The sequence below is a fragment of the Ovis canadensis genome, chromosome 18 (genome assembly GCF_042477335.2).
Source record: "Ovis canadensis isolate MfBH-ARS-UI-01 breed Bighorn chromosome 18, ARS-UI_OviCan_v2, whole genome shotgun sequence".
NCBI classification, from domain to species: Eukaryota; Metazoa; Chordata; class Mammalia; order Artiodactyla; family Bovidae; genus Ovis; species Ovis canadensis.
The window spans coordinates 74752625-74778235 of NC_091262.1; the positions used below are offsets into that span (position 1 = coordinate 74752625).

General features: G+C 44.5%; 1 protein-coding gene across 2 annotated transcripts in view; it reads left to right on the top strand.

Annotated features, from left to right (window-relative positions):
* Nucleotides 1-25611, top strand: part of AK7 (adenylate kinase 7) — a 69582-nt gene that overhangs the window by 22363 nt on the left and 21608 nt on the right. For both annotated transcript variants that reach the window (XR_011250282.1, XM_069559402.1), the window contains exons 4-11: nucleotides 581-675; nucleotides 7779-7889; nucleotides 12088-12168; nucleotides 13455-13543; nucleotides 17509-17599; nucleotides 19420-19497; nucleotides 20989-21138; nucleotides 24901-25029. Coding sequence is in view for 1 of the 2 variants with exons in the window: in XM_069559402.1 (XP_069415503.1) it covers nucleotides 581-675; nucleotides 7779-7889; nucleotides 12088-12168; nucleotides 13455-13543; nucleotides 17509-17599; nucleotides 19420-19497; nucleotides 20989-21138; nucleotides 24901-25029 (824 nt within the window). In the remaining variant the exon portion in view is untranslated. The remainder of the gene's footprint in view (nucleotides 1-580; nucleotides 676-7778; nucleotides 7890-12087; nucleotides 12169-13454; nucleotides 13544-17508; nucleotides 17600-19419; nucleotides 19498-20988; nucleotides 21139-24900; nucleotides 25030-25611) is intronic.

The following is a 25611-nucleotide window of genomic DNA, read 5'->3' on the forward strand; positions in this document are numbered from 1 at the left end:
TTTGAAGGCAGATTCCTTACCATTTGAGACACCAGGAATTATTCACGAAAGCCCATGAATTGTTGCCATTCATGCCCTGGTGGCTCGGTCGGTAAAGAATCTGCCTGCAATGCAGGAGACGCATGGTCCATCCTTGGGTCAGAACGATCCCCTGTAGGAGGAAATGGCAACCCACTCCAGTATTCTTGCCTGGAGAATCCCGCGGACGGAAGAGCCTGGCCGGCTACAGTCCATGGGGGTGGCAAGGAGTCGGACACAGCTAAGCGACTAAAACACCACCATGTCAGCTATAATTACCAATATCACGAGCCCACCTAAAGATGGATGCACACCACGGCAGGCCAGGAAATAGGAAGGGGCTGGACTGTGAGCTGGGCGCTGAGGAAGTCGGATGGCTGGAGGAGGGCGGCCGGGAGCAGAGACTAGGAGGGGCAGTGAGGCGTCAGAGGGGGCGCCCCCTGGTGTAAAGTCGCTGCTTGAAAGAGGAGTCACTTCAAGCCAGGCTGGTAATGAAAAGTCCACAGCATTTTAACACGTTCTGCATGGATCCAAGTAACCACTCCGCTTTTTGGCCCCGCAGTCCTGAACGAAGAAAGCAGCCATTTCGAAAAGCGGAAGGTGTTTATTTTGGTCTCCACGGTGATGACCTGGGCGCGGTCCAAACCCCTGGACCCGGTAAGTAGTGCGCTAGCTTTTCTTTTACGCAGCATTGCGGCCTCCGGCCTCCGTACCTTGTAATGCGCAAGGGGAGAGAGCTTGCTGCAGTTCTCAATGTGCTTACACTCCTGAACTCTGCCCCTGAGTAAGCACTCCGCAGCGTTCATGGACAGGGAAGCCTGGCGTGCTGCATGTTAGCCTGGGGTTGCAAATAGTCGGAGACGACTGAGCGACTGAACTGAGAGTTCATGGGCTCCAAGCCACTCCATTCCAAGGGGCCACGTTGTTTTACAAGCCCCTGAGAAAGAAGAGGAAAATGCTGCCTGTCCAACTATAACAAACCTTATCACTTTTTATTTTAAATGTATGAAAAGCGTGCTCTTTTAGACTTACCTGTACCTATATTTTTGTCGTTTATATTCCCGTGCATACATTAAAAGGGAAAATATAAGCAAATACAAAATATAAGCAAAAATATAAGCAAATACAGTGGTTCTAGTATTCCCCAAACTTCTTCAAACTCAGAGTTCAGGGGCTTCCCTGGTGGTCCAGTGGCTAAGACTCCACACTCCCAATGCAGGGGTTTGACCCCTGGCTGGGGCAGTAGTAAAGAATCTGCCTGCCAATGCAGGAGACCCAGGTGACGCAGGTTTGATCCCTGGGTAGAGAAGATCCCCTGGAGGAGGAAATGGCAACCTGCTCTAGTATTCTTGCCTGGGAAATCCCATAGACAGAGAAGCCTGGCAGGCTAGTCTGTGGAGCTGGCTACAGTCTGTGGGGTTGCAAAGACTCAGACACGACTGAGTGACTGAGGACACACTTTCCTATAAAGCTGATATAATCGGGCTTGTCCGCTGATATCAGATTTCCATCTGCTGCTCTATCTCCATGCCTCTGTGCCTGTGAACTGCCTTTTCATCCCAGTACTGAATCACACTATAATCTTGGAAAAGACATCCTAAAAGGCAATTAGACCAACATGCGCAGTACCTAAGTCAATATAAAGATGATATGTGCTCAAGGTGACCCCAAGCTGACCCAGGCTCCAACGAGGATGGCATGGCGGATGCTTCCTCGCTGAGCACGTTGTGATAAGCCAGTGATGACAGGACACATTCCAATTTCAGAGATGTTAAAATGGGGAAGCAAAAAGGCGCATGTTAGACTCAATGGAATGCTTTATTTATAACAAGGAAGTATTTAAGCATTTATCACACTTCTTGCATCAGAGGTAATTTATTTGTTTAATTCTCTCTCCCTCAGTGGACGCAGAAGTCCTCGAGGGCAGGAACCGGAGGGTTTCTGTCCATTTCTTGTGAATCTCACTCACCTCCTCCACTTGGTTGCCATCGCCTCAAGGAGCAGGCCTGTCACTTTATTCCTGTTGAAGTTCCAACCCTCAGAGTATCTACTAAAGTGTCTGCTACAAAACAGTCGTTGGTCACTTGACTGGCTGGTCATTTCACTGGCCTGATTGATTGTCCTCACTCCTTCAGTTATTAACAAACTCATACAGACTTAAGCAAAATGGGGATTTATTGACTCATAACTGGGTAGTCAGACAATGGGCTTCAGGTACAGCTGTATCTAGGGGCTTAAACAGTGCTCAGAATGAACCTACTCTTTCTCTCCCTTCAATTGCTTCTTTTCTCCTCTAGGCTTATTCTCGGGTAAGTTCTCCACTCCTTCTGGCTCCCAGGAGCTCCCAGGTTTTTATCTCTAGAGCTTGACATCTCTTCTCCCTTTAGGCCATGTCCCTCCCCAGCTCTGGAATATGCCATTCTTACAGGTCTTACATCACAGGCTTAACCATGAACCAGTCACTGTGACCGGGGGAATGCTGAACTCTGATTGACCAGACCTGGGATGATGTACCCACTTCTACAGGCAGGAATGATCAGCCTCCTTAACTAAATAGGCCGAGAGTGGGGAAGAGATGGTTCCTCCAAAGAAAATATGGGGAAATGGCTCCAGTGTTAACTTCTGTGTCCCTTTGGCATGTTCCCATCCTCTCACCGTGGTTTGTTTGTTTTTTTAAAACGATTTTTTGTTGTTGTTCGGTCACTCAGTCATGTCTGACTCTTTGCAACCCCATCGAGTGCAGCCTCCCTGTCCTTCACCATCTCCCAGAACTTGCTCAAACTCATGTCCTCTGAGTCGATGATGCCATCCAGCCATCTCATCCTCTGTTGCCCCCTTCTCCTCTTGCCCTCAGTCTTCCACAGCATCAGGGTCTTTCTCAATGAGTTGGCTCTTTGCATCAGGTGGTCAAAGGATTGGAGCTTCAGCTTCAGCATCAGTCCTTCCAATGGTTACTCAGAATTGATTGCCTTTAGGATTGACTGGTTTGATCTTCTTGCTGTCCAAGGGACTCTCAAGAGTCTTCTCCAGCACCACAACCTGAAAGCATAAATTATTCAATTCTCAGTCTTCTTTATGCTCCAACTCTCACATCCATACATGACTACTGGAAAAACCATGTCTTTGACTATGTGGACCCTTGTCAGCTAAGTGCTGTCTCTGCTTTTCAACATGCTGTCTAGGTTTGTCATAGATTTTCTCCCGAGTAAGCATCTTTTAATTTCGTGGCCGCAGTCACAATCCACAGTGTTTTTCGAGCCCAAGAAAATAAAATCTGCTGCTGTTTTCTCGTTTTCTCCATCTATTGGCCATGAAGTGATGGGACCAGATGCCATGATCTTAGTTTTTTTGAATGTTGAATTTTAAGCCAGCTGTATCACTCTCCTCTTTCACCTTCATCAAGAGGGTCTTTAGTTCCTCTTTGCTTTCTGCCATTTGAGTGGTATTATCTGCATATCTGAGGTTGTTGATACTTCTCCCGGCAGTCTTGATTGCAGCTTGAGCTTCACCCAGCCCGGCATTTCTCATGATATACTCTGCATATAAGGTAAATAAGCAGGGTGACAATATATACAGCCTTGACATACTCCATTCTCATTTTGATCCAGTCTGTTGTTCCAGCTTCAGTTCTGTCCAATCATGTGGCCACACCCAACTGCAAGGAAGCCTGAGAGATGCCATCTAGCTCTGTGCCCAGGAAGTCAGCTGAGTCCAGGCTCCTCAGGGAAGGGCTCATCCCTAATGAAGAGAGCTTAAACAAGAGGCAGCCTTTGTCCCCCTGGGGATGTTGTCGTGCCTGGATGTGACACCTGAAGCTGCTGCTGACAGTCTTCTGTGAGCCTGACGAGGAAGACCACACCCTGAGGGAGGCAGACTTAAAAAGGCATCCACAGGGCGGAGAAGACGCCCATCACACGACACCAGAAGGCGCTCGATTTGGGGCTGTTACTTACGAGAAATAATGCATCCTCGCACTTTTGAGGCCATTTTGATTTCCAGTTTTGTTATTTGTAGCCAAAAACATCTAAACAAATACAAAACTGCATTTAAGATTTTTTAAATACAAAAGGATAAGTAGAATGTTTTCATTTGTAAATATTAAACAATTTTAATAAGTTGGAGAATCTTAATATACCCAGGTTTTTTCCATAGTATCTGTTTTAGAAGTATAGGGAGTTCCTCAGTGGTTCAGCGGTTAAGACTCCATCTTCCAATGCAGAGGGCACAGGTTTGATCCCTGGTTGCAGAACTAAGGTCCCATGTGCCATGGGGTACCACCAAAAATTTAAAAATAGTAATAAAAGTATAGCTATGTATTTGTTTTTTTATACTGAGTGAAGAGGGGGGACCAGAGATGACATTGGCTTAACCGGATAGCCCAGAAGAGCAGATGGGATCTGTCATCACACATACCGACCAGGTGGGAGAAAGAGAATAATGACCAGGGGGAAAAGAGTCCAGCAAGTCATCCGCACTGGGAGTCAAACACAATGACCAATTAAAAAGAGGGTCCCCCAGAGTCTTACCAGACAGCAGGTTCACCCAGTGTCCTCGAAGAAAAGGGAGATGACTCTACATAGTCAGTTCTCCGCTTCCTAAGAAGATGAGGCCTATCAGTGAGCCTGTTGATTGTAATGAGGTGTTAATAAGGCAGGTGGTTTCTAGAAATGGCAACACATCAGTATACAACAATAGAAGAGTCCTGGTTTTATGCCGGCAGTATGGCGACTCTTCACTTACTGGAAAATCGACTGATACAAATGTTTGCAAGAGACTAGAACCTGTATGAAAGATGCAAGTTTAAAAGACATTTTATTTGTCATTTGTTTGTAACACGTAAAATTTAAGGACTAGAGGGAACATAGCCCCACAATTGGTAGGGAAGTTTCAAAATGTACAAACCAGATCTCAGTCCCAACCAGGAATTGGAGATGACGGCTCGAAGCCTGCAGCCCAGGATTGGCTAGACCTTACGGGCCCAGTGCAGCTGGCCAGAGAGGGTGGCCCAGTCTTAGTCTCAGAATGCAGGGGAGACACTGACTGGCTGTCCAGACCTGTGACCAGGGAACCAGGTCACCTGAAATGTAACTGTTTCTGTCACTGCCATAAGGACTGAGGGTGGTACAAGGCCCAGGAGAGGGCACTGGGCAGCCAGCCACAGGGAGCAGGAAGGTCAGTTAGGCAGGCTGGCCACCGTGCCACAGTCACTGGGACCAGGGAGATGCCAGGACTCAGTCCATCCTGAAGGCAAAGCTGATTATCGATCCGCTGGGAGTAGGACTGCCACATGTAGCTAATAAAAATACAGGACACCCAGGTAAATTTAAATTTCAGATAAACTGCAAATAATGTGTCATGTAAGTGTATCTCATGCCCTAAGACATCCTCATACTTGAAAAAATATTTGTTTATCACATTCAAATTTAGCTGGGTGTCCTCTGTTTTATCTGGCAATCCTACATATGAGCCACTGGGTATATTTAAGAGGTCAGCTAATTAGATAACATGTATTCATTAAGTATCTACTATGGATACAGAATTGGGGTGGACTTACTGGATCTTCCCCAAAAAACTCTTTCTCCGTCTTTCTCCCAGTAGTGTCCACCTTGTCCACTGCTCACCTTCTCTCCTTTTCATCCATCAGTCAGCTCATCACTCAATTCTGTTAATTACTCATCCAAAATGTCTCCTAAATGCATCCTGTTCTCATTGTATCTGTGGGCGACCAGGATGGCCTCGGAACTGGCAGCTGCCATCACATCCTTCCAAGGCAGTCTCCAACAAACAGCTTGTGACCTTGTTCAAATATAATTCAGATCATGCCACTGTTGTTGTTCAGTCGCTAAGTCATGACTTTGCGACCCCATGGACGGCAGCATACCAGGCTTCCCTGTCCTCCACTATCTCCTGGAGTTTGCTCAAGTTCATGTCCATTAAGTCGGTAACATTATAGTCCTGCTTAAAATGCTGAAAGTCCTCCCATGCCTTCTCATGTCTTTAGGATGACTCTAAACTCCTTCACCTGGTCCACAAACCCTGGCAGCCTGGCACTGCCTACCTCCTCCTCTACCAATCCCCAGCTTGGCTCTAGTCATCTCAGCCCTTCTTCCCATTTCTCAAACCTGCCAACAATTGTTCTGCCTCAGGGTTCTCATCCTTGTGTTCATTCTGTCTCTCTGATTAAGTTTGGATAAGCCCTGGACTCAGATGCTTTTGTCCGGTTATTTATCTTAGAGCACTGTGACGTGATTGGAAGGCTTCTGATTAGACTGTATTTTTTGAAATCCTGGGACTTTCCTGGAGGTCCAGTGGTTAAGACTCTGTGCTTCCATGACACGGGGCACTGGTTCAGTCCCTGATCAGGGAACTAAGATCCCATATGCTATGCAGCTTGGTCAAAAAGAAAAATCAGAAATCCTACTCCAAGTAGGACCTCTAAATCTGTATGGACTGGGGAGAAATCTGTACCATGGATTTCAGTTTCTCCATTTTGTTCTACAGGAAGTTTCTGTTGAACTGTCCCTCCGAGGGACTCTAGGAGCGTGAGTTGTGGAGGGACCAAGAGATGAACATCTCAGTGGACTGTCGGGAAATATTCTCCATTCCTGATTCTTAGGGCAAACTGATGTCCTATCTAATGAAGCCAGTTTTTAAAGCCTAAGACAGAAACTTGAGCAGAGTATGTTCTAATTAACACGGGGTTGACTTGAGGGAAAGACGCAGTGGGGAAAAGAAGAAGAAGAAAAAAGCTTCCCAATTTAGATTTAAAAAATGAAATGGCAGGGGACTTCCCTGGTGGTTCAGTGGGTCAGAATCTGGCTGCCAGTGCGGGAGACACGGGTTCAGTCCCTGGTTCAGGAAGATTCTCCGTGACGAGGAGCAAGCTTATGCAGCGCAACTGCTGAGCCGATGTGCCCTAGAGCCTGTGTTCCTCAAAAAGAGAAGCTGCGGCGATGAGAAGCCCGCGTACTGAAGCCAGAGAACAGCCCCCACTCGCGGCAACTGGAGAAAAGTCCACGAAGCAACGAAGACCCAGCCCAGCCAAAAATAAAATTAAAAGAATAAATGAGACTACACACACGTCAAGAACTATGAAGAAGTGAGTTTATTTTTAATGTCGTTATAGAATCACCTCTCTACAGAATAAAAGAAGACGTTTAAATTTTAAAATTTTGTTTAGATGAAGTATAAATGATAGAATTTGGGGAAGTCCCTGGTGGTTCAGTGGTTGGACCCAGCACTCTCACCACCAGGGGCCAGGGTTTGAGCCCTGGTCGGGGAACTGAAATCTCTCAAGCTCTGAGGTGTGGTCCAAAAAAAAAAAATAAAAGATAGAATTTGACTAGCTGAAACATTTTCAAGAAAGTTAAGTCACTGTAGAAATGAGCAGTAGTTTTCAGAACACTTTGAGCTTAAAGGAAAGTTTTTTTTCCTTCTTTTCCATACTGCCTCTTAAGTTATAACATACCCTGCACAAGTTTCTGTCTTAGGCTTTAAAATCTGGCTTCATCAGATAGGATATCAATTTGTCCTAAGAATCAGGAATGAAAAATGCTTCCAGACCGTCCACTGAGCTGTTCATCACTTGCTCTCTCCACAACTCGCGCTCCTATACAGTCCCTCAGAGGGACAGTTCAGCATTTCTTCCTGGAGAATCAAAGGGATACACTGAAATCCATGGTACAGATTTCCCTAGCACCTTGGGGCTTGGAAGTTTCCATTGTGCTAACGCATGGACTCTGCGCTTTTTTTTCTCGTAGGATGACTCTGAGGTCCCATTTACTGAAGAGGATTATCGAAGAAGAAAGCAACATCCTAATTTTCTGGACCACATAAATGCTGAAAAAATGGTTCTCAAATTTGGGAAAAACGTAAGTCTCAAGTAGTAGAACCTTTTGAGTAGGAAAAGCTCTCCTGGAGGCAGCTTGCAATGCGCCTGGTCAGGACCATTCCACGTGCTCTGCATACATCACCTTAGCCGGCTCCCTATGTCTGCATTTAGGTCCCATGTCCTTACACAGACCGCCAAGCTTCAGGCTCCCTCAGAGAGGCCGTGTCCTGGCCCAAGTTCTGGCCCAGCCCCCTAAGATGGAAGCCTTTTATGGGGTCCTCAGCAGAGCCCAGTGTAGATCCAAAGGGCTCGTTGGTCCAGAAGAGGCAAGTAGCTCAAGAGTGGGAATGTGTGTATGCGTGTGCAAAGTCTTTGTTCCCCAATCAGAGATTGAACCCTGTCCCTTGGCAGTGAAAGCACCAAATCCTAGCCTCTGGATTTTCAGGGAGTTCCCTCTAAGATGAGGTTTATATGCACTTTTCAGAGTAGCTGTAAGAAATAAATGAGACAGAGTCTGGGAAAAGGGGAAAATGCAGTTTCCTCTTCCTCATTCCCACTTTGGGGCTTCCCAGGTGATTCAGTGGTAAAGAATCCACCTGCCAATGCAGGGGATGTGGTTTCTGTCCCTGGGTTGGGAAGATACCCTGAAGAAGGAAATGGCAACCTACTCCAGTATTCTTGCCTGGGAAATCCCATGGACAGAGGAGCCTGATGGACTACAGTCCATGGGGTCACAAGAGAGTCAGACACAACTTAGCAAACAAACAACAACATGTGGGGTGTAGTTCACCAGCCACGTCCCCTGCATTAGGAGCGTAGAGTCTTAGCCACACAGGGAAAGCCCTGTGTTTTGTACATAATTATTCTAATTTCACAAATGCAGACTTTGTGGGAAAGAGGTGTCAAGTGGTAGGGAGCTGTGATTGAAACCTGGATCCATCAGACACCAAAGCCTGTGGGTTTTATTTTTTTCCTGACTCCAAAACTCCAGCATTCAATGGTTGATCTTGACACATCTATGTCACTGATTGTTGACATACCTCTAGCTGAGAATTCACATAAACAAAGATAATAGCTTATTAGCCTTCACTTGCAGAAAGTTTTTATCATTCTGAAATCCATATATTGTAAATTTTTTTAATTTCTCTATATCAAAATATATGATAGGGGTGCCTTGGTGATGAATAAATAGTAACAAGCTAAAAATTGAAAGCTTGCTTACCGTGTACCAGGTACTATGCCAGATGTATTACTTACAGTACCTCATGTAATCCTCATATACCTCATAGGTAATCCTCACAATTTTGTGAATTAAGTGATATTATCATTAGCCTCATTTAACTTATGTAGCATTTATTTAGAACCCCCAAACTCTAAGTTTTCATCCACTGCCATTTTCCCATACTCACGAGACCTTCAGTTGCTGCCGCTGCTAAGTCGCTTCAGTCGTGTCCGACTCTGTGCGACCTCATAGATGGCACCCCACTAGGCTCCTCTGTCCCTGGGATTCTCCAGGCAAGAACACTGGAGTGGGTTGCCATTTCCTTCTCCAATGAAAAGTGAAAGTGAAGTCGCTCAGTCATGCCCGACTCTTAGTGACCGCATGGACTCTAGCCTATGAGACTCCTCCATGGGATTTTAGGCAAGAATACTGGAGTGGGGTGCCATCGCCTTCTCCCAGACCTTCAGTAATGGTAGGTAATTATAGTTCTAAGACGACACCTAGTGGTCTCAGAGGATATTACAGTAGGAACTCTGTTCCCAAAACTGTGCTACTAGTAAATTTTTTTCTTTTTTACTTTGGCAATACAAACACTGTGAATATAAAATACTTGAAGAAAAAAAAATATGAGACTGGGAATTCTAATCCATTTTCTATCCATTAGCTTATGATCTTAGCCAAGTCATTCAACTTTTGGAGTTAAATAGGTAATATAAAAGGGTTTAGACTAGACAATCTAAATTTCTTCCAGCTCCAAATCCTGTATCTATATTATATTAAACCTGTCCCAATAGAAAAATCCATCATTTCTTGGTCACTTATGTCTAAATCACTGGTTGAGAAAGCATGATCACACATGCAAAAACAATGGGAGTGAGTGTTGGTCGCTCAGTCGTGCCCGACTCTTTGAGACCCTGTGGACTGCAGCCCACCAGGATCCTCCGTCCATGGGATTTACCAGACAAGGATACTGGAGTGGGTTGCCATTTCTTCTCCAGGGGATCTTTCCAACCCCGAGATTGAACCCGGGTCTCCTGCACTGCAGGCAGATTCTTTACCGACAGCTACGAGGGAAGCCCTTAATGGATGTGAATGGCAATCTAAAATGGAGAAATAAGGGAATTCCCTGGCGGCCCAGTGTTTAGGACTCTGCATTTTCAGTGCAGGGGGCGTGGGCTCAATCCCTGGTCAGGGAACTAAGATCCGGAGTGCCTGTGCAATGTAGCCATAAATAAATAAATAAAGTGGAGAAATAGCATCACCTTAGTATCTTTTTTTATTACAAAAACATGACCTTTGTCCCATGCTGTAAAATGACACCATCAAAATTTAGGGTTTTTTATTCCAAGTTTTCTTTTTAAATTTTTTTTAATTAAAATATAGGTGATATACAATGTTGGGCCAATCTCTGCTGTACAGCAAAGAGACTCAGGCATACACACACATGCATTCACTTATGTTCTTTTCCATTACGGTTTATTACAAGGTAATGAATGCAGTTCCCTGTGCTTTATACAGTAGGACCTGTTGTTTACCCATTCTAAATGTAACAGTTTACATCTACCAACCCCAAACTCCCAGTGCACCCCCTCTCTCTTCTCTCTTTCTCCTCATCAACCACAGTTACTCTCTACGTCTGTGAGCCTGTTTCTGTTCCGTAGATACATTCATTTGTGTCATATTTTAGCTACCATGTGTAAGTGATCTCATATGTATTTGTCTTTCTCTTTCTGACTTACTTCACCAAGTATGATCATCTCTGGCTGCAAATGGCATTATTTAGTCCTTTTTGAGGGCTGAGTAGTATTCCATGGTATATACGTACCACATCTTTATCCATTCCTCTGTTAATTATCCCAAGCTTTGTTAACCACTCTTTTCTGAACAGTTAGGGAGTAAGGTTGCTCTGGCCAACTTGTTCGTCCTAATAACTCTTCTCTAACCTAGTGTTTTTCATCAAGTAGATAGACGCTTGGAAAGAATCTTGTGTCTCACATCTGTGTACCAGGCCCTGTGGGTAGGAGCTGGTCTCACAGCCATGAGCAAAGCAGACGTGGTCGCTGCACTCCTGGGGCTGGTTGTCCAGTGTTTACCTACTGCCACCACTTCGGCAGCCGTCACATTCATAGTTACAGGCTGTACTATAGACACAAGACTGTGGACCAGTTTTGGAGAAGGGAATGGTGACCCGCTCCAGTGTTCTTACCTGGAGGATCCCAGGGCAGGGGAGCCTGGTGGGCTGCCGTCTATGGGTTGCACAGGGTCGGACACAACTGAAGTGGCTTAGCAGCAGCAGCAGCAGTGGACCAATTAAGCATTTTGAGGCAAGTTCATAAGCTTTTCAAATCCTTTGGGGACTTTTGATATCACGTTCTCTAGGACAGGCAGGAAAAGCTAGGGGACCTGGTCACCTTGCCCTTGCCTTGCTTATCCACTAGTCCCATTGTACAGGAATATAGATCAATTACAATTCCCTGTTAGCTCAGCTGGTAAAGAATCCGCCTGCAATGCAGGAGACCTGGGTTCAATCCTGGGTTGGGAAGATCCCCTGGAGAAGGGAAAGGCTACCCACTCCAGTATTCTGGGCTGGAGAATCCATTGACTGTATAGTCCATGGACTCGCAAAGAGTCAGATAGGACTGAATGACTTTAACTTTTCACAAAGTTCTCTCATACTGGTGGTGGTGGTGGTGGGGTGTTCCCATCTCTACTTGTGTTCCATCTTCATTTAACAATTCTCTCTTCAACTTACCAACATCCAGCCTCCCCCAGTCGAATCTCAGTGGTGATAGGGTGGGGGGTGTCTGTCCTGATAATTGTACTTGGGACACCGATGAGCATGTTCTAATCGGCTGAAGGATTAACAAGAGGCCAGGCACACAAAATATGTTAGGAGGTTTTGAAAGAGGTGATGAGACTTACTAAACTGCTCATTAAACAAAAATCACTAAAATAATCTGATTCACTGTGATTTATAATAATACATTTAGCTTTTCTTTTGTATTTTATCTAATAGGTCAGAAAATTCGCCACTTACGTAGTTGCTGCTGGACTTCAGTATGGAATTGAAGGAGGCATCTTGCATGCTTTTTTTAAGGTATGACTTTGCTATAACTATGAGGATTTTTTTTTAAGATGGCGAATTTCTAAATATTTTTTTTTCTAATGTATTTATTTTTTCATTAAAAAGAAAATCTTCCGTTGGGTTGGACCATTCAATCCCATGACTGGTGCCACTGACTCAAACATCAGTGTCCAGTGGAACTCCCTGTCCTGCAGGTCCAGCACTCCAACCTGCGTGTTTCGCAAATCCGAACTGTACCTATGGTCACTTCCAAATCTGCACCTCTTCCTGGCGCCCCATATCAGAAGACTGGGCCGCCTTGCACCCAGCTACACCAGCAAAAGCCCAACTCCTCCCTCCTTTTCGTCCTCCATGAGATCCCCAAGCCCCATGGAGACGATCTCCCCAGAATCTCCCTTTCTTCAACCCAACACTCCCAACTCCCCACCCACCGACTCGCTGAAACCCTCTCTCGTCCTCCCTCACCTGTCGTGGCTTAGATTTCTCCATTTAAGCTCTTACTTCCCATAATCCCTTCACAAGAAAGTGAAAGTGGAAGTGTTGGTCACTCCATTGTGTCCGCCTCTTTGTGACCCCACGGACTGTAGCCCACCAGGCTCCTCTGTCCATGGGATTCTTCAGGCAAGAATACTGCGGTGCGTTGCCATTCCCTTCTCCAGGGGATCCTAAAGCAAATCTAGTCATTTCACTTCCCTGCTTAAAGCCCTTAAATGGTTTTCCCCAAGTCCAAAATATCTAGTGATCTGCTGAGGCCCCCACCCCTACCTCTTTCACTCAGGATAGTTAAACAGTACCCAGACTATTTATTTACTGAAATGTTTAATGAAGGGAAAAGACAAGGATTTGGACTCTGTGAAGATCATGGTTCAAATGCAGTGTAAAGGACTTATCAGAAGTCTAATTCCTGGAAGGTACTTTTATCCACTAAGCATTTCATCTACAAACTGATGATAATAACCCCCAACCAGTGGGGGTACTTTGAAATTTTAATGCTCATAAAAATGAAAATTAAAGACATTATACATACGGCAGTATGTTCTGTCTACGTGGATAACAGGCAGATGACTACTAAAGATAGCTAATGAAAAGTATTTCAGCCCTGAGGTTGCACTTTATTTCTCTTAATAGGATTTGATTAACTAAATCTCATCAGAACTGATTTATAAGACATCTTAAGCTGATTACTTCATCAGATAGATAGACCTTTTTGAATGTCCCCAATGATGGCTCTCTTTGTGAGCTGTAATAGTCAGGCACATGGAATTGGGGGAAAATGCTTTTGCTTTTCTTTATTCTAGCTAGCTTGGTTGGGTGAAGTCCCTGCATTACCAGTGTTTGGAGATGGAACAAATGTCATTCCAGCCATTCACGTTCTTGATCTAGCAGGGTAAGTGTTCTCCCAGCCATGTGACTGCCCTAGAATTAACTGACCGACGTGTTTGTTTCTTACCAAGTGCTAAGATCCTCATGTGTATTATTGTATTTCTTCTTCACAACAACCCTAAGTAAAAGGTACTTTTACCAGCTCCACTTTGAAATAGTGTCTGTCTGATGAAATAGTGTCTGTCTGATGAAATAGTGTCTGTCTGATGAAATAATGATGAAATACTATTGAAATAGCGTCTGATGAAATAGTGTCTGTTATCAAAGAGTTCCCCACTTCCGACAGCAAGTTCAAGTTCACCCTAGGAGCAATGTTTTTCAGACTCACAGAGTATCCCCAGATCCCCGTATCCTTTGCACATGCTGACTTAAACACTAGGTAACAGATGGGGTTCACTTTATTTGCAATTCATCACATCTGCATAAGCAGTGCCTCTCTGAGAGTCTTTCTGGTTTCTTTTTCTTTCTCTCTCTCTCTTTTATAAATTTGGCCATGTGGCCAGTAGGAACTTAGTTCCTTGACCAGGGGCTAGAACCCATGCCCCCTGCAGTGAGAGCGTGGAGCCCTAACCACTGGACTGCTAGGGCGTTCCCCCTCTCTGGTTTCTAGCTCCCCTCTCTTTCTCTCCATTAGTCCATTAGTCCCAATCCAAGGCAGTATTTACTGGGAAACAATGAGACTTAAACTTCAGGACCCTTCCCCTGCGTGGGTCCCTGCCAGAGCCCTAAACTTAATCTTCATTATTGTTCTCAGAGGATTCCCTAAGCTTCAGACTCTACTCAAAACCTCAATCTGCTCCAGGCCACATTAACACTGAACACAGTGAGGCTGAGACAGACTCTTTTTTTCTGCAGAAACTTTACATGACCATGTTATCAAGTTTTAAAGATGTGAAAGCATCTTCCGTTCAGTTCAATTCAGTTGCTCAGTCGTGTCCGACTCTTTGCGACCCCATGAATCGCAGCACGCCAGGCCTCCCTGTCCATCACCATTTCCCAGAGTTCACTCAGACCATCGAGTCCGTGATGCCATCCAGCCATCTCATCCTCGGTCGTCCCCTTCTCCTCCTGCCCCCAATCCCTCCCAGCATCAGAGTCTTTTCCAATGAGTCAACTCTTCACATGAGGTGGCCAAAGTACTGGAGTTTCAGCTTCAGCATCATTCCTTCCAAAGAAATCCCAGGACTGATCTCCTTCAGAATGGACTGGTTGGATCTCCTTGCAGTCCAAGGGACTCTCAAGAGTCTTCTCCAACACCACAGTTCAAAAGCATCAATTCTTTGTCGCTCAGCCTTCTTCACAGTCCAACTCTCACATCCATACATGACCACTGGGAAAACCATAGCCTTGACTAGACGGACCTTAATCAGCAAAGTAACGTCTCTGCTTTTGAATATACTATCTAGGTTGGTCATAACTTTTCTTCCAAGGAGTAACTGTCTTTTAATTTCATGGCGGCAGTCACAATCTGCAGTGATTTTGGAGCCCCAAAAAATAAAGTCTGACATTCTTTCCACTGTTTCCCCATCTTTTTCCCATGAAGTGATGGGACCAGATGCCATGATCTTCATTTTCTGAATGTTGAGCTTTAAGCCAATTTTTTCACTTTCATCACTTTCATCAAGAGGCTTTTTAGTTCCTCTTCACTTTCTGCCATAAGGGTTGTGTCATCTGCATATCTGAGGTGATTGATATTTCTCCCAGCAATCTTGATTCCAGCTTGTGTTTCTTCCCGTCCAGCGTTTCTCATGGTGTACTCTGCATAGAAGTTAAATAAATAGGGTGACAATATACAGCCTTGATGTTCTCCTTTTTCTATTTGGAACCAGTCTGTTGTTCCATGTCCAGTTCTAACTGTTGCTTCCTGGCCTGCATACAGATTTTTCAAGAGGCAGGTTAGGTGGTCTGGTATTCCCATCTCTTTCAGAATTTCCCACAGTTTATTGTGATCCACACAGTCAAAGGCTTTGGCATAGTCAATAAAGCAGAAATAGATGTTTTTCTGGAACTCTCTTGCTTTTTCCATGATCCAGCGGATGTTGGCAATTTGATCTCTGATTCCTCTGCCTTTTCTAAAACCAGCTTGAACATCAGGGAGTTCACAGTTCACGTATTGCTGAAGCCTGACTCAAATTGAAGAAAGTAGGGAAAACTGCTAGACCATTCAGGTATGACCTAAATCAAATCCCTTATGATTATACAGTGGAAGTGAAAAATAGATTTAAGGACCTAGATCTGATAGATAGAGTGCCTGATGAACTATGGAATGAGGTTCGTGACATTGTACAGGAGACAGGGATCAAGACCATCCCGATGGAGAAGAAATGCAAAAAAGAAAAATGGCAGTCTGGGGAGGCCTTACAAATAGCTGTGAAAAGAAGAGAGGCAAAAAGCAAAGGAGAAAAAGGAAAGATATAAGCATCTGAATGCAGAGTTCCAAAGAATAGCAAGAAGAGATAAGAAAGCCTTCTTCAGTGATCAATGCAAAGAAATAGAGGAAAACAACAGAATGGAAAAGACTAGAGATCTTTTCAAGAAAATTAGAGATACCAAGGGAACATTTCATGCAAAGATGGGCTTGATAAAGGACAGAAATGGTATGGACCTAACAGAAGCAGAAGATATTAAGAAGAGGTGGCAAGAATACACACAAGAACTGTACAAAAAAGATCTTCATGACCCGGATAATCATGATGATGTGATCACTCATCTAGAGCCAGACATCTTGGAATGTGAAGTCAAGTGGGCCTTAGAAAGCATCAGTACGAACAAAGCTAGTGGAGGTGATGGAATTCCAGTTGAGCTGTTTCAAATCCTGAAAGATGATGCTGTGAAAGTGCTGCACTCAATATGCCAGCAACTTTGGAAAACTCAGCAGTGGCCACAGGACTGGAAAAGGTCAGTTTTCATTCCAATTCCAAAGAAAGGCAAAGCAAAAGAATGCTCAAACTACCGCACAATTGCACTGATCTCACATGCTAGTAAAGTAATGCTCAAAATTCTCCAAGCCAGGCTTCAGCAATACGTGAACCGTGAAAGCATCTTGCTTATTAAATTAATTAAATTATTCCCATTACACAAGGACTCAGGGGCCCTTTCGGTAGAATTTTTTCCCTGCTAATTTCTTGAAGATTGTCAAATATTTAACAAAAGAAGCTAAAAGAGGCAATGTCCTGTGAAATTAATATAAAACAAATATGAAATAGAGATTTAGACAGGTGAATTTGTTTTATTTCCATTTGACTAGAAGGGAAGCTATGATAGAGGTAGAATCCACAGTCTCATGACAATCTTCTGTTCACTGTTGTTCCTCTGGAATTGTTTTTCATCTGTATGCAAATCCCTGCTCTGCCTCAGTAGCTGTGTGAATTTGGGGAAGTTGCTTAACTTCTCTGGGTCTGATTTCCTCATTTGTGAGATGGGGATGATAATAGCCTTACTTGAATGTTGTGAGAATTCAGTTGGGGTAAAACCTAGGGTAGCCCACAGCACAGAGTTGATGGCGTTAAGCCCTCAGAAATGTTGGCCATCATTCATTATTAATCCAAGGTGGGAAGCCTAAGCCACTCCGTGCTATGTGACTTAAGGAGTCATAGCTTCTGTGAATCCGTGTCTTACTTTGTGAAAGGCCTTCCCCAAAGCACTGTCATGAGACTTCAGTGAGCTACTGGGTGAACAGACTTCATCGACGCAAGTCCTGACAGGGCTCAGCTACTCTTGTAAGCAGATGGATCTGTTTTTCAATTCTGGCCCTTCTACCTTCCCAGTAACTCTTCAGCCCGAGAAATGTCACTTAACTCTTTACCAGCTTCCTTCTCTGTAGCCTGGGGACCATCATTCCAACCTTGACCCAGTTAAATCATCACAGCCCCTGGTCCATGGGGGTAACAATCAGCGAATCCTGTTTACATAAACAAACATCTCCTGTGTTTATTCTCTCTGGGGATGATGCTCCCTGGGGGTCTGCAGAGTGATACAGAACATCATAGACCACGTGCCGAAGCTCCGCTACCTGGTGGCTGTGGACGAGTCAGTTCACACCCTGGAAGACTTTGTCAAGGTACAGCCGTGTCATCCCGGGCTGGGTGGCATCTGTTAAATCACTTTACCCCAGGCCCTCAAGGTGGAATCAGGGGTACTAACAAGATTGGGTGCAGGGTGGGGGTGGGGCCTAAAATAGAATATCCTTAAACCCAAGCTTGGGCTTCCCTGGTGGCTCAGTGGGAAAGAATCCACCTGCCAATGCATGAGATTTGGGTTCGATCCCTGCATCAGTAAGAGCCCCTGGAGAAGGAAATGGCAACCTAGTCCAGTGTTTTTGCCTGGGAAATCCCATGGACGGAGGAGCCTGGCAGGCTACAGTCCACGGGGTCTGTACAACAACAAAACCGAAGCTTACTATTTGCATCTGCAGCTTACATATGCTTGGAGAAGGCAATGGCACCCCACTCCAGTACTCTTGCCTGGAAAGTCCCATGGACGGAGGAGCCTGGTAGGCTACAGTTTATGGGGTTGCAGAAGAGTCAGACAGGACTGAGAGACTTCACTTTCACTTTTCACCTGATGCATTGGAGAAGGAAATGGCAACCCACTCCAGTGTTCTTGCTGGGAGAATCCCAGGGGTGGGGGAGCCTGGTGGGCTGCCATCTATGGGGTCCACAGAGTCGGACACGACTGAAGCGACTTAGCAGCAGCAGCAGCATACATATGCTGGGAAATTACAACCACAATAGTCTCTCTCCAGTATATGCGCAGAAAGGAGCAGAAAAGGCCACTGTAGGGTTCAGACACAAATGACGCACCGGAGTATGAGAATCTGTCTGTGACCTGTGCCCCAAAGTACTGATAATGGTCAAGTTCTCCAAACCTACTGGCAGCTTCCAGGAGCTCTGGATCTTTGAAGATCTCCTCTCCCATCCAGGCTGCTCTGGCTAAAGGTCACCTTGTGGCCCAGCTGGCTCAGCCAGTGCAATCTTCCCTTGGCCCTCCCCAGGGCACCCTCTACTCATCTTTTTCGGGAGGAGGGTCCCACACAGAGCAGCATGTGGGATCTTAGTTCCCAGACCAGAGACGGAAGCTGGGCCCTCTGCAATCAGAGTGTGGAATCCTAACCACTGAACTGCCAGGGAACTGACCTCGACTCCTCTTTACGGTTCAGCTCAGGCACTTCCGTGCTGGTCCAGTGGCTAGGACTCGAGCTCGTGCTGCAGGAGGTGCAGGTCGATCCCTGATGGTGGAAGTACTTCCTGCCGAGTGCGTGTGTGCCCAGTCGCTTAGTGGGGTCCAACTCTGTGCGACACTATGGACTGTAGCCCTCCAGGCTCCTCTGTCCACGGGGTTCTCCAGGGACGAATACTGGAGTGGGTTGCTATTTCCTCCTCCAGGGGATCTTCCCTACCCAGGGATCAAACCCATGTCTCCTGCCAGTGCAGGTGGATTCTTTACAACTGAGCCACCTGGGAAGCCCACCGCATGCTGAAAGGTGTGGCCAAAATAAGTAAATATTCACCTCGGACACCTTCCTCTGCACCCTCCCTACCTCCACCCCACCTCCCCTGCAGCCCCAGCACCTCTTTTCCATATTCCTAACCTCAGGCATTACACACCAGCCTCTGAGTACACGTCTTTCTCTCCCATTTCAGATTGGGAGCTCCCTGAGGGCAGGGATTGGGCTTTTAGTTTATTCATCTCTGTGTCCAGTTCCCAGCATGCAGTGAGGATCCTTTGCTCTGTGTGGAACAAATAAACCAGTCATGTCCTCAGGGCTCTCCCTCATTGCTTTGCAGATTTTTTTTATTCAGTTATGTTTATATTTATTTGAGAAATTTTATATCAAAATCTTACAGGTCAACCAAAATAATATTTGTTTTTCTCTAACAGTGCATCAGTAGAAGTACTGGCCCTGGGAAAATCCAGAAAGTACCCAAGGAAAATGCTTTCCTAACCAAGGACTTAACAGTTAGTATATGAGAGATTTTTTTGTTTTGTTTTTCCTACTCTTTTCCTGAAGGTATTGCTTCTTAAGGGATCTGGAGTCAGAGGATCTGGCTTGCAGGTTAATTTCAGCTTCTCCTTTACAGTGGAAATTCTAACCTATGGCAACTTCTTCTCTTCTGTGAGCCTGTTTTTTTTTGTTTTTTTCCTTTGTTTCCTTTGCTTGTTTGTTTTTTCTCTGAAAATCCGTCAGAGATCATGGTCAGAAAATATATTTGAAAGCTGTCTAATGTATAAAATGCTATACAAAGACTGGATGTTGTTCTCTTTGGCTCCTTTCTAAAATTCAAAGAGGAGGCTGAATTTCTGATTTCATCACCGCAACAAGAAGAGGACAGTTTTAGCCATGCAGTGCATTCTTCTAGCTTGTTTTAGGATATAATCTTTTTTTTTAAGAAATAAATTCTAGCAAAAGAGTTGACTGGGCATGATTCTGAAAGGACTGATATCGTTGCTTGCTTCTGAGAAGCAGAACTGGGTGGGTGGTGATTGGGGCCAAAGAGGGCACGTTTCCCCCTCTACTTTTTTTTTTTTAAGTGTTAAGTATAGTTGATTTCCATTGTGATGTTCGTTTCAGGTGTACAGCAAAGTGATTCAGTTATATGCACATGTATCTATTTTTTTCAGATTCTTTTCCCCTGTAGGTTATTACAAAATATTGAGTCAAGCTCTCTGTATGATACACTAGGTCCTGTTGGTTATCTGCGTTACATATAGTAGTGTGTATATGTTTCCCTTGTACTTTTTGTTCTTTTGGATTTTGAACCATGAGATTGCACTACTCAAAAAATTGGTAGAATTAAAAAAAAACTTTTTTTTTTTTAAAAAGGAAGAAATCTTCCACTCAGACTTCTAGTATCTTTCTTTTTTTTTTGCCACATTGCATGGCCAAACCCATGCCTCCTGCAGTAGAACCACAGAGGCTTAACCACTGGACCACCAAGGAAGCCCCTCTCCCTACTCTTTGTTTGTGTAACTGCACAAGGCAGGACACCGCCCGCATTAGAGAGCAAGTGTGGGGAGACTTTGGGGTCACAGAGTCTCACTGCAGGTGCTCTGTCAAAACTTGTCATTCAGTCACTAAGTCGTGTCCAACTCTCTGTGACCCCGTGGACTGCAGCACGCCAGGCTTCCCTGTTCTTCACCGTCTTCCAGAGTTTGCTCAAACTCATGTCCACTGAGTCAGTGATGCCATTTAACCATCTCAGCCTCTGCCATCCTCTTCTCCTTTTGCCTTCAATCTTTCCCAGCATCAGGGTCTTTTCCAATGAGTCGGCTCTTCCCATCAGGTGGCCAAAGTATCAAAACTTAGAGCTGTCTTCACTGACTTTCATGTTTAGTGAATGTGTCCATATTTTTCTTCAATAACTTTGGTGATTTGGGTTTGTTATAACTGTCACATGGTCAGGCTGGGGGTGGCAGGAGACAAGTCTTTGACGTCCTTTTCTCTCTTAGCAAGAGAATATTGACCACTTACTGGTCAATTTGAGGATGGAAGCACTCTTTGTGAAGGAGAATTTTAACATTCGATGGTTCGCCCAAGCAGGATTTGTGGAAAATATCAACAGCATCCTCAAAGAGTACAAGCAAAGCAGAAGATTATTGGTAAGTATAACCACTTCCTATTTAAGCTTCTGATTTAAGCAAAGTACATGAGGCTTTGGTGTAAGTACACCAATGGAAGTACTTTTCTTTCACATGTCTGAATTTCTAAATTCAAGTTCTTTTTCATATCTGACCCGTTGTTCAGGTCTTGTTATGCCCAAATCGCGAAATCTCCCAATGACACCAGGGAGCCGGTATCCGATGCAAAAGCAAGAGAGTTTTTTATTACCAAGCTCGAGCTGGGGCTCCCACTGTTACCGACGCAGTGGCTAAGGAGAGGAGCCCTGAGTTTTGGGTTACACTGCTTGTATAGGGAATATTCAGGTGAAAGGGTAACAAAGGGGGTGTTCAGGCTGAAGGACTACTGATTGGTTACTGTCTTCTATAGGGTTGTGTGTGGATTTCTGATTTTTTTTTTTTGCTTCCACGGTAAATCATTACTTCCACGGTAAATCATTACTTCCACAGTAAATCATTACTTCCAAGGTAAATCATGAAGGTAAATCATTACTTCCAAGGTAAATCACAAAGGTGAATCATTACTTCCAAGGTAAATCACAAATTCTTGAACTTAAAGTCAGGAGGTTTAACCTAAAGGCTGATTGGCTCATGCACAGTGGGGCAAGTTTAGGCAATATCCAAAGTCTAAGTCTGTTTGCCCGGAACCTTTACAAAATGGAGTTCTTTTACAAGATGGAGTAGCTTAGGCTCTTCAGTCTAACAATCTACATCTATATTCTATGGAAACTTGCCAATCGAATATTAAAAATTTTTCAGTTGACGCTGATGACTGTTATGCTTGACACCCACTGAACATGATAGAAAGCCCCAGACTGAGTGTCACAGAGCTGTTTCTAAAGGGAAAATGTCAGGTACCTTACTGGGCCATGTGTCACCTGGGTATCCATCTGGGTAGGCAGGAGGTAGGGAAGTCTGATGATTACTCTGATCTTTTCTGATTGGCCAGGGGATTGGCTGGTCATTTTAATTTTTTTTTTTTAAGATTTTGTTGTTGTTGTGGATTGTTTTTAAAGTCTTTATTGAATTTGCTACAATATTGCTTCTGTTTTATGTTTTGTTTTTTTGGCTGCAAGGCACGTAGGATCTTAGCTCCCCAACCAAGGGTTAAACCTGCACCTCCTGCATTGGCAGGCAAAATCTTAACCACTGAATCAGCAGAGAAGGCCCTGCTGATCATTTTAGCAATCTCAACTTTCCGTAGATGTTCTTATCTCCATATTCCAGATAGGGAAACCAAAGCTCAGAGAGATGGAGCAATTTCTTCAAGGTCACACAGCTAGTCAGGGATTCAAACTAGCTAAGATGCCAGCTTAGCTTGAACGGCCGGACTGCGGAGCCTCCACAGCTCCATCTCTGAGGTCAGGTAAACGCAGCACTTGCCCAGATCTTTGGATTTCTCCCAGGGAGGCCTTCCAAAGATGAGAGTGAATATGACAGGAGAAAGCATTTTGAAAACTACATTCTATGAGTAACAGGTGCTCTGATCGTTGAATTGCCATTGTGCATGGAAATACTGAACAAAAGCCAGCAGAGTTGCATTTGTAGCCTAAAAATCATACTTTCCGGAAAAGGATGCCTTGTTGAGAATCAGTAAAAGATGCACCACTTTGCAAAAGAAACAATGATGCTTTTAAGCATCTGAGACACCCACGATGGCTGTCCTTGGAGACTGTCCTGAAGCACAGAACAATTCAAGAGGTTAGACTAGTGTTGTCATCTGTGGGTCAACTTAGAACAATACCAAGTCAGACTGGAGATAGGGCAAGACACCTTAAAGAGACCATGTGGTTTCTGATGAGCAAAACTGGACAGAATATGATAGAAGGAGTAAGCATACCTAAAGATTAAACTGAGTCTGTCCATCCCTGGGGCATTGGGCAGCAGGGCAGCATAGAACAACAAACATGACCGAGGGCAATGTAGACAACGCCATGCCAGTGGCATCGAGCCAAGGGCCCCCACAGTCCTGTTCCTTTAACAAAGCAAAGCCGTCCCTGTGCAGAGCCAGGTGCATTCAGCCACCTTGATCTATTGCCACTCAACAGCCCATTCATCCAGCTCTCCTCACTCTGATCAAAGCTCATCACGTATATTATCTATATGTGTCTGCCTTGAGGGGTAATATACCAAACACGTGCCCTTGGAGTGTTCTGAGCCCAGTGGCAACCCTACTTATCATTATAAATGAGTAAGCTACCAGTTCCTGTTTTGTACCCTGATAAGGTGGCTTCCCTGATGGCTCAGCAGGTAAAGAATCCACCTTCAGTGTAGGAGACGCAGGAGACATGGGTTCGATCCCTGGGTTGGGAAGATCCCCTGGAGGAGGAAATGGTGACCCACTCCAGTATTCTTGCCTAAAAAATCCCATGGACAGAGGAGCCTGGCAGGCTACAGTCCATAGAGTCACCAAGAGTCAGATGCAACTTAGCAGGCAGCACACAAGGTGAGCATCCCTACCCCAGGAGACAGACCCACTCTTGGTGTGTGGATGACACAAGGCACGTGAAGCCTGCCCAGTTGACCACCGGCCCTCATGTCTTGGTGAAGGCACCCTGTGCCCCTTGGAGCCCAGCTCTGTGCATCAAGACTCAGCTCCAGTGTTGCTCTGCTGACTCCTTCCCCCTCCATGCCCACCACCTTGGTCATCGCCATGACCCTGAGCGCCTGGCCCTGAGCAGACAGGATCATTCATGTCCATCACACCTTACCCAGCGCCCCCGCAGGGGCTCTGCTCACTCTCTTCACAGCCTGACAAACAGTAATAACAATGGTAGTAGTGGTACTAATAATGATAGTAGTAATCATGATAATCAACTCCATGTATGAAATTATGTAGCCTTTAAGCACATGGACACTCTGCCCATGGAAATTTCTTTTCTTTGGCATGATTTTCTTTTTTAATTTAAAATTTTGAATATTTGCCTTGCAAAATACCAAGCTTCAGTTTCACAACCGTTTGAACCATTTCAAAAGAAATAACTTATTTCTCACCGATATTTTTATTTCTGTTAGAAATAAACATTTGCTCACCAGTTATGAATGTGGTGAGCTTCTTTAGCATTCAAGCAAGTTTTTCAGCAGAGGAAAAAAATTTTTTAATGGGTGTATTTTTAAAAAACTAGAATAAATTAACTGGTTTAAAAAGGAAAAGATAATTCAAGACCAAGTTTAATCCCAGAAACAATGTTTAAGAGGCAATAAATTAAGCACTTTCTAAGAGTAGACTAGAAGCTCTTCTCTCTCTTTGCTGTCTTCACAAGGGTAACACTGCAAAGGTGAAATTGTAGTGTGGAATGCTCAAGTACTTGGCTTTTTTTGTTTTTAAGTACTTTTAGGGTGCTCCTGAGCACGACTGAGCAACTTCACTTTGACTTTTCACTTTCATATTGGAGAAGGAAATGGCAACCCACTCCAGCATTCTTGCCTAGAGAATCCCAGGGATGGGGGAGCCTGGTGGGCTGCCGTCTATGGGGTCACACAGAGTCGGACACGACTGAAGCAACTTAGCAGCAGCAGGGTGCTCCTGAACACAGTTTGCTGTGTCTTGTCCCCCATGCCCAGATCAGGACACATAGTAGTTACTCACTAAATACCAAGAGAAAGCAACTCTGGGCTCTTGATGAAGGACTGAACCGGCCTGCGGAATCCTGAGACTTCAAAGGGCTGATCCTTGAAATAAAGATCTCCGCTTAGCTACAGATCATTGAGAGCCCCTGTGTCATCCCTTTTCTTCTCTTTTAGCCGATCAAGATTTGCATTCTCGGTCCTCCTGCTGTGGGAAAATCCAGCATCGCTGAAGTTTTAGCCAAATACTATAAACTGCACCACATTAAAATGAAGGATGTCATCTCTGAAGCCATAGCGAAACTGGTAACAATTTTAGCAACTTTATTGGGAATTTCAATAATTTAAAAATACCTTTTCTTAGTCTTATAATTAAGAAGTCACTGATCTTCCGTGGCATCCTTCAAAGAGATTTGTTATTTTAACTGGAGTTTGTTGTTATGAAAATTATTATGAAAATACAGAATCCCAAAGGGTTTTCCTTCGTAAGGTGGAAGCATCTTTCATGGGTGGACCTTAAACTTTTGTCTGTCTCTAGTTGTTGCTCAAAATATATCTTGTATTCTCTCTGTTGACTGTTATTCTTTTTAAAACTGTATAGTTGTACAATTTAAAAATTGTATAGGATAGTTAATTTATAATATTGTATAACTTACACATGTACAATAGTAATTTACAATTTTTAAAGATTATATTCCATTTACAGTTATTATAAAGCATTGGCTATACTCCCAGTGTTGTACAGTATATCCTTGTATCTTATTTTAGAAATAATAGTTTGTGCCTCTTAACTTTCTGCCCTTACATAGCCCCTCCCCACTTCCCTCTCCACATTGGTATGCCCTTACATAGCCCCTCCCCACTTCCCTCTCCACATTGGTAACCACT